We start from the raw sequence: 19,833 nt of genomic DNA on the forward strand, positions 1-19,833 counted from the left end.
AATGCAGAGAAAGCTGCCTGTCAGGCTGGTGAGGTCCGTGGTGTACTTAGATCATGAAGGGCCTCACAGACACTGTGTAGCTAACTTTGGCAAGTGATGGGAAAACGAACGGTGACTTCAGGTTTCAAATTTGATGGTTAAAATTGCATCTTGCTGCCAGAGTTCGGCAGTTTTCTTTGGTGGCATCCCAGGATTTCTCTTGTCCAGATCCGACGGTGGACTTATAAGGCATCAAGGATAGTGATGCTGGGTTGAGTATGCTGTTCAGAATGAGATAGTTTCTGTAGCTGTCAGTAAGTGCTTCTTTTTTTTTTTTTTTTTTTTTTTTTTTTTTTTTTTTTTTTCTTTTTTTTTTTTTTTTTTTTTTTAATTTTTTTATTGTTATGTTAATCCCCATACATTACATCATTAGTTTTAGATATAGTGTTCCATGATTCATTGTTTATGCATAACACCCAGTGCTCCATGCAGAACGTGCCCTCCTCAATACCCATCACCAGGCTAACCCATCCTCCCAACCCCCTCCCCTCTAGAACCCTCAGTTTGTTTTTCAGAGTCCATTGTCTCTCATGGTTCTTCTCCCCCTCCGATTTCCCCCCCTTCATTCTTCCCCTCCTGCTACATTCTTCTTCTTCTTTTTTTTCTTTCTTAACATATATTGCATTATTTGTTTCAGAGGTACAGATCTGAGATTCAACAGTCCTGCACAATTCACAGCGCTTACCAGAACACATACCCTCCCCAGTGTCCATCACCCAGTCACCCCATCCCTCCCACCCCACCCCCCACTCCAGCAACCCTCAGTTTGTTTCCTGAGATTAAGAATTCCTCATATCAGTGAGGTCATATGATACATGTCTTTCTCTGTTTGACTTATTTCGCTCAGCATAATACCCTCCAGTTCCATCCACGTCGTTGCAAATGGCAAGATCTTATTCCTTTTGATGGCTGCATAATATTCCATTGTATATATATACCACATCTTCTTTATCCAGTCATCTGTTGATGGACATCTTGGCTCTTTCCACAGTTTGGCTATTGTGGACATTGCTGCTATAAACATCGGGGTGCACGTAGCCTTTCGGGTCCCTACTTTTGTATCTTTGGGGTAAATACCCAGTAGTGCAATTGCTGGATCATATGGTAGCTCTATTTTCAACTTTTTGAGGAACCTCCATACTGTTTTCCAGAGTGGCTGCACCAGCTTGCATTCCCACCAACAGTGTAGGAGGGTTCCCCTTTCTCCGCATCCCCGCCAACATCTGTCATTTCCTGACTTGTTAATTTTAGCCATTCTGACTGGTGTGAGGTGGTATCTCATTGAGGTTTTGATTTGGATTTCCCTGATGCCGAGCGATATTGAACACTTTTTCATGTGTCTGTTGGCCATTTGGATGTCTTCTTTGGAGAAATGTCTGTTCATGTCTTCTGCCCATTTCTTGATTGGATTATTTGTTCTTTTGGTGTTGAGTTTGATGAGTTCTTTATAGATTTTGGATACTAGCCCTTTATCTGATATGTCATTTGCAAATATCTTCTCCCATTCTGTCAGTTGTCTTTTGGTTTTGTTGACTGTTTCCTTTGCTTTGCAAAAGCTTTTTATCTTGATGAAGTCCCAATAGTTCATTTTTGCCCTTGCTTCCCTTGCCTTTGGCGATGTTTCTAGGAAGAAGTTGCTGCGGCTGAGGTCGAAGAGGTTGCTGCCTGTGTTCTCCTTTAGGATTTTGATGGACTCCTGTCTCACATTGAGGTCTTTCAACCATTTGGAGTCTATTTTTGTGTGTGGTGTAAGGAAATGGTCCAGTTTCATTCTCCTGCATGTGGCTGTCCAATTTTCCCAACACCATTTGTTGAAGAGACTGTCTTTTTTCCATTGGACATTCTTTCCTGCTTTGTCGAAGATTAGTTGACCATAGAGTTGAGGGTCCATTTCTGGGCTCTCTATTCTGTTCCATTGATCTATGTGCCTGTTTTTGTGCCAGTACCATACTGTCTTAATGATGACAGCTTTGTAGTAGAGCTGGAAGTCTGGAATTGTGATGCCGCCAGCTTTGCTTTTCTTTTTCAACATTCCTCTGGCTATGCGGGGTCTTTTCTGGTTCCATACAAATTTTAGGATTATTTGTTCCATTTCTTTGAAGAAAGTGGATGGTATTTTGATGGGGATTGCATTGAATGTGTAGATTGCTCTAGGTAGGATTGACATCTTCACAATATTTGTTCTTCCAATCCATGAGCATGGAACGTTTTTCCATTTCTTTGTGTCTTCCTCAATTTCTTTCATGAGTATTTTATAGTTTTCTGAGTACAGATCCTTTGCCTCTTTGGTTAGATTTATTCCTAGGTATCTTATGGTTTTGGGTGCAATTGTAAATGGGATCGACTCCTTAATTTCTCTTTCTTCTGACTTGTTGTTGGTGTATAGGAATGCCACTGACTTCTGTGCATTGATTTTATATCCTGCCACTTTACTGAATTCCTGTATGAGTTCTAGCAGTTTTGGGGTGGAGTCTTTGGGATTTTCCACATAAAGTATCATATCATCTGCAAAGAGTGAGAGTTTGACTTCTTCTTTGCCAATTTGGATGCCTTTGATTTCTTTTTGTTGTCTGATTGCTGTGGCTAGGACTTCCAATACTATGTTGAATAGCAGTGGTGATAGTGGACATCCCTGCCGCGTTCCTGACCTTAGGGGGAAAGCTCTCAGTTTTTCCCCATTGAGAATGATATTCGCTGTAGGTTTTTCATAGATGGCTTTTATGATATTGAGGTATGTACCCTCTATCCCTATACTCTGAAGAGTTTTGATCAAGAAAGGATGCTGTACTTTGTCAAATGCTTTTTCTGCATCTATTGAGAGGATCATGTGATTCTTGTTTTTTCTTTTGTTAATGTATTGTATCACGTTGATTGATTTGCGGATGTTGAACCAACCTTGCAGCCCAGGGATAAATCCGACTTGGTCGTGGTGAATAATCCTTTTAATGTACTGTTGGATCCTATTGGCTAGTATTTTGGTGAGAATTTTTGCATCCATGTTCATCAGGGATATTGGTCTGTAATTCTCCTTTTTGATGGGGTCTTTGTCTGGTTTTGGGATCAAGGTAATGCTGGCCTCATAAAATGAGTTTGGAAGTTTTCCTTCCATTTCTATTTTTTGGAACAGTTTCAGAAGGATAGGTATTAATTCTTCTTGAAATGTTTGGTAGAATTCCCCTGGGAAGCCATCTGGCCCTGGGCTTTTGTGTTTTGGGAGATTTTTGATGACTGCTTCTATTTCCTTAGTGGTTATAGGTCTGTTCAGGTGTTCTATTTCTTCCTGGTTCAGTTTTGGTAGTTGATACATCTCTAGGAAATCATCCATTACTTCCAGGTTATCTAATTTGTTGGCATAGAGTTGCTCATAATATGTTCTTATAATTGTTTGTATTTCCTTGGTGTTGGTTGTGATTTCTCCTCTTTCATTCATGATTTTGTTGATTTGGGTCATTTCTCTTTTCTTTTTGATAAGTCTGGCCAGGGGCTTATCAATCTTGTTAATTCTTTCAAAGAACCAGCTCCTAGTTTCGTTGATCTGTTCTACTGTTCTTTTGGTTTCTATTTCATTGATTTCTGCTCTGATCTTTATTATTTCTCTTCTCCTGCTGGGTTTAGGCTTTATTTGCTGTTCTTTCTCCAGCTCCTTTAGGTGTAGGGTTAGGTTGTGTACTTGAGACCTTTCTTGTTTCTTGAGAAAGGCTTGTATTGCTATATACTTTCCTCTTAGGACTGCCTTTGCTGTATCCCAAAGATTTTGAATAGTTGTGTTTTCATTTTCATTGGTTTCCATGAATTTTTTTAATTCTTCTTTAATTTCCTGGTTGACCCATTCATTCTTCAGTAGGATGCTCTTTAGCCTCCATGTATTTGAGTTCTTTCTGACTTTCCTCTTGTGATTGAGTTCTAGTTTCAAAGCATTGTGGTCTGAAAATAGGCAGGGGATGATCCCAATCTTCTGGTACCGGTTGAGACCTGATTTATGACCTAGGATGTGATCTATTCTGGAGAATGTTCCATGGGCACTAGAGAAGAATGTGTATTCTGTTGCTTTGGGATGGAATGTTCTGAATATGTCTGTGAAGTCCATTTGGTCCAGTGTGTCATTTAAAGTCTTTATTTCCTTGTTGATCTTTTGCTTAGACGATCTGTCCATTTCAGTGAGGGGGGTGTTAAAGTCCCCCACTATTATTGTATTGTTGTCGATGTGTTTCTTTGCTTTTGTTATTAATTGCCTTATATAATTGGCTGCTCCCATGTTAGGGGCATAGATATTTACAATTGTTAGATCTTCTTGTTGGATAGACCCTTTAAGTATGATATAGTGTCCTTCCTCATCTCTTATTACAGTCTTTGGTTTAAAATCTAATTTGTCTGATATAAGGATTGCCACCCCAGCTTTCTTTTGGTGTCCATTAGCATGGTAAATGGTTTTCCACCCCCTCACTTTCAATCTGGGGGTGTCTTTGGGTCTAAAATGAGTCTCTTGCAGACAGCATATCGATGGGTCTTGTTTTTTAATCCAATCTGATAGCCTGTGTCTTTTGATTGGGGCATTTAGCCCATTTACATTCAGGGTAACTATTGAAAGATAGGAGTTCAGTGCCATTGTATTGCCTGTAAAGTGACTGTTACTGTATATTGTTTGTGTTCCTTTCTGGTCTATGTTGCTTTTAGGCTCTCTCTTTGCTTAGAGGACCCCTTTCAATATTTGTTGTAGGGCTGGTTTCGTGTTTGCAAATTCCTTTAGTTTTTGTTTGTCCTGGAAGCTTTTGATCTCTCCTTCAATTTTCAATGACAGCCTAGCTGGATATAGTATTCTTGGCTGCATATTTTTCTCATTTAGTGCTCTGAATATGTCCTGCCAGTCCTTTCTGGCCTGCCAGGTCTCTGTGGATAAGTCTGTTGCCAATCTAATGTTTCTACCATTGTAGGTTACATATCTCTTCTCCCGAGCTGCTTTCAGGATTTTCTCTTTGTCTCTGAGACTCGTAAGTTTTACTATTAGATGTCGGGGTGTTGACCTATTTTTATTGATTTTGAGAGGGGTTCTCTGTGCTTCCTGGATTTTGATGCCTGTTTCCTTCCCCAAATTAGGGAAGTTCTCTGCTATAATTTGCTCCATTATACCTTCTGCACCTCTCTCTCTTTCTTCTTCTTCTGGGATCCCAATTATTCTAATGTTGTTTCGTCTTATGGTATCGTTTATTTCTCGAATTCTGCCCTCGTGATCCAGTAGTTGTTTATCTCTCTTTTTCTCAGCTTCTTTATTTTCCATCATTTGGTCTTCTATCTCACTGATTCTTTCTTCTGCCTCATTTATCCTAGCAGTTAGTGCCCCCATATTTGATTGCACCTCATTAATAGCCTTTTTGATTTCTACTTGGTTCGATTTTAGTTCTTTTACTTCTCCAGAAAGGGTTTCTCTAATAACTTCCATGTTTTTTTCAAGCCCAGCTAGTATCTTTAAAGTGATGATTCTGCACTCTAGATCTGACATTGTACTAATGTCCGTATTGAGTAGGTCCCTGGCAGTCGGTACTACCTCTTGTTCTTTTTGTTGAGGTGATTTTTTCCGTCTTGTCATTTTGTGCAGAGGAGAATAGATTAATGAGAAAACAAAATGCTAGCAGGGTAACAACGTCCCCAGAAAATATACTCTAAACAAATCAGAAAAGACCTGAAGCAGTGGGAAAAGAAAGGGAAAGAGAGAAAAAAGAAAAGGAAAGAAAAAAAGAAAAAAGAAAAAGATAAAGATAAAAACAAACAAAAGCAGAACAAAACAAAACAAAACAAAAACAGAATGTGATCAAATATGATCAGGCTGGATTATAGATCAGTGCCACACACTAGATTTTGGGTGTATTTTGGTCTGTTAAAAGAAAGTCCCTCCCAAAATTTTAAAGAAAGAAAAACTTATATATGTACAAAAATAAGGGTTGATATGATGAAGGGATGGAATATGACTGTAAAGATGGAAATTATAAAAAATTTTAAAAAAGGATTTGATAAGTTGTTTGAAAAAAGAAAGAAGAGGATTAAAAAAAAAAAAAAAAAGAAAGAAAAAAGGGAGAGAATGTGATCAGGCAGGGGAGTAGAAAAAAACCATACACTAGAGATTTAGAGTATATTTTGATCTGTTAGAAGAAACTATCTCAAGATTTTAAAGAGAGAACAACTTATATATATATGCCAAAAATACGGGTAACTACTATGAAGGGATAGAATATGACTTTAAAAATGAAAAATAAAAATGTTTTTTTTTTAAAAAAGGGATTGATAAGATGTTGGTTGAAAAAGGGAAAAAGAAAAATTCAAAAAAAAAGAAAAAAGGAAAAAAGAAAAAAAGACAGTTAAAAAAAATAATTAACTTTGAAAGACTAAAGAATCATGGTAAAAAAGCCATGAATTCTATGTGCAGTGTTCCCCTAGCGCTGGAGTTCTGCCGTTCTCATTGATCGGTAAACTTGGTCTTGGCTGGCTGTTCTCGCTGATCTTCTGGGGGAGGGGCCTGTTGCCGTGGTTCCCAAATGTCTTTGCCGGAGGCAAAATTGCCCCGCCCTTGCCGGTCCGGGCTAAGTAATCTGCTCGGGTTTGCTCTCCGGAGCTTTTGTTCCCTGCAAGCTTTCCGTACAGCTTTGGAGGCGGAGAGTGAAAATGGCGGCCTCCCAGTCTCCGCCCCGGCGGAGCCGAGAACTCGGGGTCCGCTCCTCAGCGAGCCCCCAGAGAAAAGCAGTCAGTCACTCCCGTCTCCCCGGTCTCCGGCCACACTCCGCGCTCACCCAGCCTGTGACCGCGCCTTTCTATCTGGCACCCGACCCCAGGTGGAGTCTCCAAACCCAGCAGATCCCCGCGGTGCACTCCCGCACCTCTCCTCCCGGGGGAAGAAGGTGAGTCTCCCCGGATCTGCCGCTTGTTGGGTCCCTGCTGGAGGAGCTGTGGCCCGACTGTGCCGCGGATCACGGTTTATAGCAACCCCGAGCTGAGAGCCCGCGCCTGGACTCCGTCTCTCCAGCCGGCTTCCCCGCTCCGATACCTGGGAGCTCTGCCGCACTCAGGCACCCCCGGTCTTTCTGTGACCCCGAGGGTCCTGAGACCACACTGTCCCGCGAGGGTTCCACCCCCCACTTCGCCACCAGAGTGACGTCCCTCAGCGGAGCAGACTTTTAAAAGTTCCGATTTTGTGCTCCGTGGCTCTATCACTTGCCAGAAGCGGCCGTCGGAGGCCCCTCCCCCGCCGTCTATCCTCCCGAATATCGCCTCGGATTCACTTCTCCGCACGTCCTACCTTCCAAAAAGTGGTCGCTTTTCTGTTCAGAGAGTTGTTGCTCTTCTTTTCTTTGATCTCCTGTTGAGTTTGTAGGTGTTCAGAATGGTTTGATCCCTATCCAGCTGAATTCCTGAGAGGAGACGAAATCCAGGTCTCCTACTCCTCCGCCATCTTGCTCCGCCCATCCTGTCAGTAAGTGCTTCTAAAGCTGAGCAAACTCAGCAAACTTGCAAACACATGGCCTCAGGTGCTGTAGGAGACTGCTTCCGATCACACTGGGCTTGTGGAGGGGCCAGTTCTACATTCTAGGAGGGCATGTTTCTGCTGCCCCCTGGGCTGCTAGGCGGGACGCGCGGTACCTGTCTGTAGTGCTTTCCCCCATGAGTAACACTCGTTTGCTTTTACTGTGTAAGAGCACACGCATAGGCCTTTGTTACCAAGGCAGCGGAAGTTGGTCTAATGAAGTCTTTCTGCTTGGCTGGAGGCCTCCAGAACACACAGGGACAGGGTCTGTGTAGTCCCATTAGTTAAATACCAGTCAGCCTTTCCCCTGAATTCTCTGTCCCCTTCAACAGCTGTTCTTCAGGACAGATGCACTTTCATGGCTCTGCCTCTCTCCAGCCTTCCAGGAAGATGTGAAACTCTATCAGTGTTTCCCTAATATATGTGGAGTCGGGCACTGCTCGTCAAATGGCTTGGTGTGCTGGGGCCTCTCACAGATGTAGCGTTCATTATCGTGTATAACTGTACCACCGAGAGCTCGTTTGTCACACGCTTAGACTGGTTGCTGCTGGTGACATCAGCTCCGGGGGCCAACCTCGGACAGTACCATTTTGTGTTATGTCCTTCAGACATCTGCTGAAATGGTCGTCCCCTTGGATTTCTGGGATCAGATTAAGTTGTTCCACCAACGCTAACTGACTGGGCTAAATGAGTTCCGTTTCCAGAATTTGGTATGTCTCAAATGACAAGTTTTCCCAGTTGAATTCCAAGTCATTCTTGAAAGGTTGGTCTAGAGATTACCTTTTCACTCTCATATGAGAATGTGTGTTTTCTCTAAGGTAGTCAGAGAATCTGTGATCTTCCTGGGACGGTGTTTGACACATTCTATATCGTTTCTTTTTCTGGTTCCCTTAAATGATAGAAACAACACTGTTTTGAAAGGAAGCTTAAGTTCTAAGAGGATATGAGATGGGTCTGTGTCTAGGTGTGCTGTGCGGACTGTCGGAGGGAACTGTTTTCTCTCTCCCTCTCTCTAGGGTAAGTGGGCCTTACCCTAAATTCTGTTGTAATGGACGTGTTCAGGCAGTAAGGAGTCTTTCTGCCAGGGCACAAATTGCTAAACAGTGTGTGTGTGTGTGTGTCCCGCATTTGCACCTGCATTAAATGAGCAGTAGACTGCTGGCTACTGCCAGAGCCCAGTGCCGGGGAGATGCCTGTCAGGTGGTCGCCGCACATCTCTCGTCTCTCATGTCTGCCCCAGACAACACAGACTTTGGAAAGGTCTAAGAAAAATATTATTGGAGTATTCCTAGCCAACACTACCCACCTCAAACAGGATATTGAGTGGTAAAAAATTATAAAACAGAGGGGTGCCGGGCGGGCTCAGTCAGTAGAGCTTGCGACTCTTGATCTTAGGGTTGTAAGTTTGAGCCCCATGTTGGGTGTAGACATTACTTAAGAAAGATAAAATCTTAAAAAAATTATAAAACAAAGTTATCTTTTTCCTAAATGAATATATTTTTCAGAAAATGAATATGAGCAAACAAGACAAAACTACATAATGAAAATTTAGACATTCCCTGTGTGTTTTGATTAAAGATGCATATGTGGAGCTGGTCTGGAGCTTTGTAAACAAGGGAAGTTTAGGAAACCTTTGCTAATGCAAGCGACTAAAATTATATAGATCATTCATTTCTATAGGGAGTATCGGCTGTTTTATTGTTGATCAATTTTTATTAGCTTTTAAAGTGTTGGTATTTCTGTTCCAACACCTCCTGTTATGTAGAAGAGTGCTGGATTTGCCTTGCTGTTGGAAGGGGTTAGTAGGATGTCCTCTGTGTGCAGTTTCATTCTCGGGGCCCTATGGAAGTTTGAGAAATGCACATAAAGGGCTTAAAAAGTCAGCACTTTACAAAGGGAATGAACAAATGGGGAAAAGGAAGGAAGAAAGTCAGATTGGAAGATTGGACCCTGCATGATTATTTTCTGGCAAAGAGATGTAAGACCTTGGTTAAATTTATTTATTACTGTCTATTGCTATTTTTTAAATTTGATATTTCAATATGAAAACTTGAAAAAATTGAATACCAAGAGGCTCTTTTTCCTTTTAAAGGCAAGTTTCTTTTTTTGTTATTTTTTTCTTCTACTATTCTACCACATTTCATACCAAATATCTCACCCACACATTTTGTCTAATTTTGTATCCTTTCCCCTGATCCCGTTATGAGTTTTAGCTGATATAAAATGATTTTAAGCTTAGATTTTTATCTCTCATGAACTTTAAAAAATCAAGACAAATCAGTTGAGGAACTATATGATAAAATGCCATCTTTTGCCCAATTAGGTCAGATGAAAACTAGAAAAGGGTGGGTGGGGAATATTCTTTGAAGATGCTGAGGTGACTTGTAATCACTGTAGCAACTCTTATGTCCTTACCATTCGTTAGAGGCCGGTATTCTGTATATGTTTCCTCATTAAATGTACAATAATTCTATGAGGTAGGTTCCATCATTGCTTCTTTTACAGATGAGGAAACTGAAGCTCAAAGGGGTTAAGTAACTGCTAAAATCACACAGAGCCCCAAAGAAGGTGAACCCAAGATAGTCCAACTCAGAGCCTGGCCTTTTGTCCTCTGGCCTGTTTGTGTATAAAGCTCTCATTCGAGTGTGTTTTCAATGGTGGACAGGCTGGCATTGCCTGGGCCCCAGGCTCCCAGCTGGAACTTCCCTCACAGAGTGCCCTGGGCCCAGCAGTCTCTTTGTGTACCATGCCCTTGGTACTTTGTGCACCTGATGCAGAGTGACAAGGAGGTGATCAAGCTGAAGCTCAGATGTGATTCAGTGCAGTACAACCAGCATTTATTGGGCACCTGCTGTATTCTAGGCCCCACGGTGGTCAGTGCTGAGGATGCAAAGATAAGCAAAAGGTTTCCATTAGGAAATACCACCATAAACACTATAGACAACTTGGGGACAGGAGCTTGGTTTGTTTTGCTCATTCCTGTCTCCCCATCACCTAAGATAATACCTTGCTAGACTAATAATCCCACAAAGAGCTATTGAAATGCTGAATGGGAGGATGCAGCTTGTGCGGTGTTCCATAGGCCAGAGAGCAGGGGTAGTCATGGGCAAGGCCTGAGTGTTCGATGGAAGGCTGCAGTTGTGTGGGGAAGGGCGTGGCTTGGTGTGGGATGCCGGGAGTGCCGGCACTGGCAGAGCAGGCCTTGATGGGTGATGAGGGCACTGGGGAGTACATACAAGGACAAACACTGTTGCATACAAGCAGGTCATTAGTCCTCATTCTCTCCTACTCTTACCAAAGGAACCAGAGGACCGCTCCCCTGCCTCACTGCTCACGCTGGTTAGTTTCCTATGGGAGCCCCTTTTTCTTTGCCTGTCATGCCCATTGTAAGCTAATTTTATCTGAAGACAGTTGGGATGGGGGAGCGTGCTAGGTGTGGAACATCTCAGAGCCCAACTCCTTGGTGTGGCCAGTCTGTACGTCTCACACCAGGCTGGGAGGGGTGACCATTTCTCTCATAGCCAGCTTCTGCTTGGCTGGTGTTCACAGCTGAGGTGACCATGATGTGCTCACACTAGGTCAGGTAACCTTCAGTGCACATTCTGATTCTGTGCCTGACCCTTCCTTGCCTTTTCTTTTCAGCATGTTGGTAGTGTGGGCATAGGCCAATTTGGGCCTGGGAAAGTGGAAATCATCTCAGCATTCCTTGATCTCCATTGGCTATTGGTGTGTGCTGCATCCGTTTCTTAGCTTCTTCCTTTTGGACAGTTTGTGTGCATGGAGGAACTTGGAGCTTGGGCCTAGACTGACACCTGGTTTCGTTCCCAGCGCGGCCTTTATTATCACAGTCACTTTCAATGCATTCCCTCTCCTCCCGGAGCCTCAGTCTCCTCCATAAAATAAAGGGGTGGGGTAGATGACTGCTTATTGCTTCCTTTATTCCTAAATAGTATGAGAAGATAGTTATAAACTCAACTGAATCACTAGGGACAGTTATCCTACTAACTTATTTAGGGGGAAACGTTCTCCAATTTGGTTGGAGTATAGAGCCTCAGACTATAGATCCTTCAGGATTTATTTAGTGTCATATTTGCCAAAGTGACATTTTAAAGGATATTCTAATATAATTGCTGCTTTTTCCTTTTGCAGCTTGTGTGTATATTTGAAATGAGTGTTTTAGATTTTGTACTTGCTTCCTAAAATGATGACCTACCTATCTGGAGCCCATCAAACTACTCAGAGCTAGGATGGCTTTATAGCTTTTATAACACAACCTCAGATTGTTTTATACCCCTGAATCATAGAAATTAAAAGTAGTGTGAAGGATCTACATCACCCCAATTCAGCCTCCCCTGGTTATAGGCAGCTCATTTCTCTGACTTGTTCTCAGACTTGGGTTTATGTGCAGATTTTCTGTGTTTGGTCATTATGTTCTTTTCATACACATTGTCCTGTCTCCCTCGACCAGAGACAGGGCCACAGGAGAATACTCAGGATCAGAAGGGACCTCAAATTTCATGTTCTCACTTTAAAATGAGTAAGTGGAAGCCTGACAGGCTGAGGGACTTGACCAAGTCCTGTAAGTGGGCCCAGAACCAGGGGAAGGATGCCCTGTCTGGTGCTCTCTGCCCCATGGCTACCTTGAGGGTAGGGGCCATGTTTTTCCAAGGACATACTTTTTTTGCTGTGAGGAAATGTTGAGACTCATGGGCACTTACCAAGGTCCAGGCTATCTTGTTCATGAGGTAGAGGAGCTCATGTGGGAAAGTGTGATATCTCTCTCCCAGGGTGACACCTGATTCAAACTCTGGTTGGAAATAGATCCTCAGGTTTCTTCTCTCTACTTTTTCTTACACCTGTCTTGCTGAAAGTCCATTATCACTTTAAACTTAAGTGAGCCTGCCAGTAGTTGAGATTTTTCTCAGTGAGCAGTACAGTACTTAACTCTTAATGTGTTAATTTTTATGTTTTTTTTGGGGGGGTGTCAAGGTTAGAGCTGTCTCTTCATCTCTCAGTGTTCCTTTTTCCCTAGGACTTCTTTGGTGGATAGAGCGGTGACAAATCATCAGACACAGGTATGGGGCCTCTACTCCCTGAGTCCCTTCGGCCTGGAGCCCGTTAGGCTGCTCAGTCTAGCCATCACCTAGGTAACCGACACTCAGCCAGTGAAGCAGTCTGTCCACGGTTAGAGGAAATAAAAAATGAAACTGCAGTGTTTATTCCTTACACATTACAAGTTTCTTGAATGTTACTAGATTTTTAAAAAAGATTGTTATTTCACTTTGCTTCTGGGTTTTGGCCTTTGTGCCTAGTGTTTGACCCTAATGTTTCCTGAATTGCATATGTCTATTTTTGTAGTGTAATTTTGTGAAAGCTGTGATCTGATGAATGCAGTTTTCATTCCCCAGTGATTCCTAGGAGACTGCATTTCATGTAAGTTTTTATGAATAAGTGGTAAAGCAAACATATTCTATAACTTACTTGGTTAGGTTTTGTGGGTGTTCATTTTTTAAAAAGTGTTCCTTCCTGTGGGGATGTTTTTCCATTCGGTGTGCTCTATTTCCTTAGTAACTGTTGCTCTATTATGGGAGGGACTTGATGACATTTTTCAAGTGCAGTATTGAATTAATTTATTTTCTGGTTAGGCCTACCCATCTTCCCAGTATAAATAGAACGTGTGTGTGTGTGTGTGTGTGTGTGTGTGTGTGTGTCTAGAAGACAGGATGATGTTAGCCTGCTTGCTGTACTGGGGGCTCTTGAATGTGAGGCTCAGGATTACTCTGTGAACCTGCGTCCTGGGTAAATTGCCTTTCTCTCTTTACTCTTTCTTCATTTTCTCCCCCTTGATTTCTCTGATTTGAATATTGTCAGGTTTAAGGCATTTCGGTTTAGGGAATTTATTTACCATTTAGGTTTACTTGACGTTCAGAGGTAGCATGGGAAGAACAGTTGGTTGGAGAGGCAAGAGACACAGGCATTAGTCCTGACTCTACTGCACAGTAGTTTTTGGCGTTATCTAACCTCTCTGGGATTAGAGTTTTTCCTCTGTGGTTTGAGGGGATTTCAAGCCATGTCCTCTAAGGGCCTCTATTGGATAGGATGTTCTGTGAAGTGTGATTGCAGTAAGAATTATCGCTGGTAATCACTGTCTCACCTTGACCAGTGGGTGGTAGGAAAAGCCCTCCCAGTTCACAGGCTCAGAGCCCTCCCAGTTCACAGGCTCAGAGCCCTCCCAGCTCACAGGCTCAGAGCCCTCCCAGTTCACAGGCTCAGAGCCCTCCCAGTTCACAGGCTCAGAGCCCTCCCAGTTCACAGGCTCAGAGCCCTCCCAGTTCACAGGCTCAGAGCCAGCACCGTAGAGTAGCCTCTCAGCCAGGAAATGCTGCCTTCAATTCACTGCTTGGGGTGGGTTTGTCTTGGAAGTGTTTGCCGAACTCCTCTGTGTGTACCCCTCTGAACGCTGATGGCCTTCATCCACTCTTCCATTCATTCAGCAGACACAGGCATTAGGCAGTGTCTTAGCTGCTGAGGGGAAATGGAAAGTCAGCCAATCACTGTCCTTGTCCTCATGGCACTTACAGTCCAGCAAGAGAGATGGGTGCTAAGTTTTCAAGACCCCTGCATGCAGCCATGACTCTGGCAAGTAGCCAGGCTCTGAGTTTAGCCTGGGGGATGATCAAGGAAACCTCTCTGATGAGCGTCATTTGAGCTGAGATTGGAAGGTGAGCAGAATCATGAGCAAGAGCCATAGGAGAGAGGGTTAGATGGGAAAAGTGGATGAGGTGCCATTTGTTCTGTTTCTCGGCCTTTTTGCTGATTCTTTGTTGGTTATTAAGCTGTGAAAGCAGATGTGCTTTGCCTCTGCTATTTCTGGGTCCTAATCATCCACCTCTGTTCCCCAGCCTGTTGGGTCATCTGACACTTTCTTACTGAGTGTGGCTGGGTTCCTGGCCCTGTCTTGGATGATTGGGTTCCTTACTGAACAGAACAGTCTTCAGGTCCTGGGCACCCTCACCTCTTTCTTGTATATTTCTAGAAAGGGTATCTGTGTTGTTAGTGGCTATTAAGAAAACATTTTATGGCAGTTACAGTTAAATTTTAACTTAAAAATTGCATATATTGGAGACTGTATGCAGGAATATAAAATTCATTAATAAGATAATACAGTTGTGTCCCTCTGGTCTTTATTGGGAACCACATACATCATGCCCTAAAAATCCTAAAAATCCATGCCAATGCTATGCCTGAAACCCCAAAATGAGCTGTTACACACCTCTCACCATATTTCTCTTTTAGAAGAAGTAAAGAATTGGTGGGGCGCCTGGGTGGCTCAGTCGTTAAGCGTCTGCCTTCGGCTCAGGTCATGATCTCAGGGTCCTGGGATCGAGCCCCGCATCGGGCTCCCTGCTCGGCGGGAAGCCTGCTTCTCCCTCTCCCACTCCCCCTGCTTGTGTTCCCTCTCTCGCTGTGTCTCTGTCAAATAAATAAATAAAATCTTTAAAAAAAAAAAAAAAAAGAAGAAGTAAAGAATTGGTGAGTGTGATAAAGATGGTAAAAGAAAGAAAAGAAAAAAATTTCTATTTCTGTCCACATTTGCCTTAGTCTTTCCCATAGTCATTTGAAATGTGATATAGGATAGCTTGATTTTTTTAAAGTGAGGTAGCAGGACTAAGCGGGTGGCTTAGTCAGTTAAGCGTCTGCCTTCAGCTCAGGTCATGATCCCAGGGTCCTGGGATCAAGTCCTGCCTTGAACTCCTTGCTCAGCAGGGAGCCTGCTTCTCCCTCTGCCTGCCACTCCCCCTGCTTGTGCGCGCTCTCTCTCCTCGGACAAGTAAATAAATAAAATCTTAAAAAAAAAATAAAGTGAGGTAGCATACCTTTTGCAATGAAACAAAATGAAATAAACAGAAAGCCCAAGAACAACAACAAACACCTTATCACACTTCAGATTGTCTCTGAGTTTAGAAACAGAGAACAAATAAAGTCTAGCATTTCTGTGCATTGAAAGCACCATAGCAAAGGGTAAAGAAAATCAAGGGTTTGTAGGGCAAGTAGGTTTTTGTTTTTTTCTGGCAATTTCATTTCCTAAATTGATAGGTATAGTACATGTGATTAGGTTTACTTTAGAAGTTAGTGTAGGACTTTAGGATGCTGATACTGTGTGTGTTGGTCATTTTATGTGGAATGTTTCAATTCAGAGAAAAAATGTTTTGTTACATTTTCAAGCACTTCAAAATCATCATTTGCATAAATGATTTTTTAATTAAAGTAAGTTTTTTACCTATTCATTAAGTTTAAGTACTCATGGTGTGCTATATCTTATTAACTGTGATACCACAGGTACATGAAGGCAATACAGTTGAATTTCTTAATATAATTATAGTGCTTCGTTAATACATAAGGTCTTCCTTATAGTTAGTCTGTATTAGTGATGTTGTCCCTTACTACTTTATATTTGTATTTACAACAAAAAGGCTTAACAGGGTGTTCCTTTCTGTTGTGTGCTGTTTTCTTAAATTATTTTTCTTCCCTCTAGTTTAATGGTGAAAAATAGGAATAAAGGTTATATTTTCGAAGATTGATGTAAATTGATTAGAGTGAAGTGATGATAATGGAAAAAAAGGTTTCTTTTCTCTAATACTGGAGATTCCTATTCAGCTTCTCTTTTAAAAAGTCTCATCCTTCAAACTTCTAATATTCTTGTTATTAGTGTTGCTTCTTGTTTAATATAACACTAAAATATCTGGAAAAGTATTTTGTAAAGTGCTTTTATTATTATGTAATATGTAATGTAAATTTTCAGATTAAATTTGCTTTTCCTTCTCAGTCTTTTAAAATATTGATACAGGCCGTTGTTTTCCCCCTTGAGAGTCATTTTTTAAAGATTTTTTTTTTTTTTAATTTTTTGACAGAGACAGAGAGCACAAGCAGGGAGAGTGGCAGGCAGAGGGAGAGGGAGAAGCAGGCTCCTGGCTGAGCAGGGACCCCCCCCCGGTCCCTGGGATCATGACCCAAGTGGAAGGCAGATGCTTAACCGACTGAGCCACGTAGGCGCCCTAAGAATCATTTTTTTTTAAAAAGATTTTATTTATTTATTTGACAGAGACACAGCGAGAGAGGGAACACAAGCAGGGGGAGTGGGAGAGGGAGAAGCAGGCTTCCCGCGGAGCAGGGAGCCCTATGCGGGGCTCGATCCCAGGACCCTGGGACCATGACCTGAGCCGAAGGCAGAAGCTTAATGACTGGGCCACCCAGCCGCCGCAAAGAGTCATTTTTTTAAAACTACTCAACCCAAGTCATTCCTGGAGTGCTGACGTCAGTGGATATGAACCGTAGACCTCGCTTCTAATACCTCAGGAACAAGCTTGGGAAATGGGTTTCTTCTTCAGGGTATATATGAACTATGAGTAACTGAGGGAAAGACATTTGACTGTTGTGTGACCTTTGTAGCCATTTTTAGGGAGGCTTAGAGCAGAGAATGCTGTCTAATTCTGTCTTTTTTTGGGGTGCAAGTAAAAGCTACCTCTGCTCCCTGCCCCTTCACAGACACTCAGGAAAAGGTGTTGCACCTGCTCCCTCCCCAGAGCTCCCCCAGTGCCCATAGCATGGCCATGAACACCACTCTGGGTGGCATTTTCTTTTCTCTCTCTTTTTTTGGCCTCTACGGGTCTACTAAATTTAATGCTCCTACAAGTCATCAGGAAAGTGATCTCTTTCTTTTTAATTTCAGCAAGGGGAGAGGCGAAGCACAGAGAGCAGCAGATCAGACCATACTGAGCTCCCTTAGAGCGGCTGAGACCCGTGGAGGATGCTGGCTGTCAAGTGGCTGAGGAGGGCCTCACTCTAAGGTGGGAAAGCAGGTGTCAGCGGGACAGCTTCCTCTGCTCCTGGGCTCACCATGGCCTTCACTCTTTGGCTGGACGGCTGACGTGACTGTGTGCCCCAAGTGTGCACGCTGCTGGACTGGGTGCTGTCCCAGGTACTGCCTGCTCTCGGGGTCTGGGAGCAGGGCAGGTGGGCATCAGATGCTACCAAAAGCCGGACGGGGCAAAGCGATGGACTCCGACAAGCTAAGATGGAAGTGACCTGAGGCCTCGCCCAGGCGGTTTCCTCTTGACAGGATAGCTTAAGAGTTGGAGCACAGGCTTGTCTGGGGAGCAGTATGCAGGAAACTGATTATCAGGCCACAAATGCTTTCACAGGTGAGAATCCTCCACACTTAAAAGTTTGTTTCAACTCTTAGTGGGTAGGTAATAAAATACCAAACAACTCTATAAAATGAGTGTGCATTTGCATTTATGAACTGAAGGCCAAACAGAGTCAAGGGGCTCAGGCTGCCATGGTAACTGATTTTGACAAAATAATAGTGTGTTTTTCTGCTCTCTAAATAGGAATTTGAAAAGCATTTGACATTTTATGATTCTGCTTTTGTTGAGTAATATGGCACACACAGTGTCCTGAAGTCATTGTTCTCTAAAGGAGATGTCACTTGCGAGCAACGTGTGGGGGTATGTTTTTCTTTACAGAACTGGGAAGACTGAGGGAATAAAGTTATTGATGATGAGTAACTTTTCCCTCCCCATCTTTAGTTTTCCTTCTCTGATTTATTCATGTGCAAATGGCGGTGGGATGGCAGTTCTCCTGAACTGACCATGTCCTTAGGATTCTTTTCATGTAAGTGAGCTAATGGGGAAGGCCCACATCACTATTTGACATTGCTTTGCCCCCTGGCTTCCAGTTTGCACATTTTGCAGGGAATCACTTAGTCTGGCTGATGCCCCAGAGCCATGGCCTGAAACACAGGGCCTTTTGAATTTGGGTCCTTCTTTCTTGTCTGATTCACTTATCATCCCAGTAAGGCATTTAATCCTTCTGGGCCTCTGCCTCCTTATTTATAAAATGGGGGCTGTGAAGTTGAAGAAATTCATGGAATCCAGAAGAAACATTTCTACATAAAAAGAGGGTTTTTTGTTTTTTGTTTTTTTAAAAAAAGGAAAGATGGTAGAATAATCATGAGAAGTGACCAGACCTGAAAGTTTGCAGCATTTCAAATTTTGTGGAGAGAGCAGGTCAGGTTGTTGGGTGCTTGGAGAGGTGGCGGCTCAGTCTGAGGGCCACATGAACTTGGATTGAACTCTGCCTTCTTCCCTGACTAGAGCTCTGCCGTTGGACAGTCATTGAGCTCCCTTATGTTTCCCTTTGCCTATTTGTAAATGAAGATGGTCACGTTCTGCTCTCAGTGGTGGTGCTGCTCTGAGGAAAAATGAGACTACATATGTGGGATGCTGAATATGGAGTTCAGTGCTTTCCAGGCCTTAGCTGTTTCCTGATGTGGAGTTACAGTGTTGAGCCTGGTTGCCCAGTCCAGTCCTTCTTGCTCTCTGTGCTCACACATTTGAGTGAGCTCCTTAGACCTGTCAGCATCTGCATCTGTAAGGTGGGAGCCCTCATCTTGGGGGCCGTTCTGAGGAAGGTCCTCTTAGGGTGGTCACGGCCCTTTGAAAATGAATGAAACAGTATTTAAATGTAGATTCAGAAGAGCACACAGAGTTGAGTGCTTTAGAACCATCTTCAGACTTCCAGCCTGGCTGACTGGAAACCCTGCCTTCCTGGCCTCCCTTAATGAGTACACTTCAGCTGTTTCAGTCTCATGAGCTGCCCCTTCGTGGGATGTCACTGTCACTCTTCTGTGTGGAGGGTGGCATACAGGGCCGTGACACAAAACATCTCTGTGAAGTGGCCAGGCCTTCAAACTCTTCTTCCCCTCTCCCTGGGAGATAGCTGGGGAGGAAGGGCACCTAGGAGGTGCATGGAAAGAAGCTCTTAAGGCGATTCTGAGAGGAAGAGGGAACAAACAGAACTAGAGTAAAGAGCAGCGTATGGTTCAACATGAGACTAGCCTTGTCCGCACGCTCCCCAGCTGTGTCCCTGCCTTCCCAGGAGGTGGAGAGCTCTTGTAGTTGTTGCCTCCTCCTGCCTGGCTCCTGAGACTCCTGCCTTATTGCCAGTGCCTTCTTGGGCAGTCAGCCCTTGAGAGGGGCCTGACCAGGGAGTGGAGGTGACAGGGCTGCCCCACTGGATTCTAGACACAGTCTCTCCTGAGCCTGGCATTGGTCTGCCATGGTTCACACTTAATGCAGTTGTGTCCAGTCCTCACCGCTTATTGGGCTGCTCTGTAGCTCGTCTGCTCTGAGGAGAAAGGAAGCATGCTCGCCGCCCCTGTCAGGATCCCAGGCCGGCTGGTGCCTGGGGCCTTGAGACAGTTGACTCTGAAAAATGGAAAC

The 19,833-nt window shown here is 43.4% G+C and overlaps 1 protein-coding gene and 1 long non-coding RNA gene across 18 annotated transcripts in view; one reads left to right on the forward strand and one right to left on the reverse strand.

Annotated features, from left to right (window-relative positions):
* Positions 1 to 19,833, forward strand: part of LDLRAD4 (low density lipoprotein receptor class A domain containing 4) — a 431,752-nt gene that overhangs the window by 147,413 nt on the left and 264,506 nt on the right. For 6 of the 17 annotated variants that reach the window (XM_036082567.2, XM_078060656.1, XM_078060652.1 and 3 more), the window contains exon 3: positions 17,280 to 17,751. The exons of 10 other annotated variants lie outside the window; for them this stretch is intronic. In XM_036082567.2, the coding sequence (XP_035938460.1) occupies positions 17,712 to 17,751 (40 nt within the window). In that variant the 5' untranslated portion in view covers positions 17,280 to 17,711. The remainder of the gene's footprint in view (positions 1 to 17,279; positions 17,752 to 19,833) is intronic. One more of the 17 variants, XM_036082591.2, reaches the window with a different exon arrangement.
* Positions 302 to 19,833, reverse strand: part of LOC144379900 (uncharacterized) — a 164,395-nt gene continuing 144,863 nt past the window's right edge. The window contains exon 2 of the long non-coding RNA XR_013443415.1: positions 302 to 344. This is a non-coding gene — a long non-coding RNA (uncharacterized LOC144379900). The remainder of the gene's footprint in view (positions 345 to 19,833) is intronic.

Source organism: Halichoerus grypus, chromosome 13 (genome assembly GCF_964656455.1).
Source record: "Halichoerus grypus chromosome 13, mHalGry1.hap1.1, whole genome shotgun sequence".
Lineage (NCBI taxonomy): Eukaryota > Metazoa > Chordata > Mammalia > Carnivora > Phocidae > Halichoerus > Halichoerus grypus.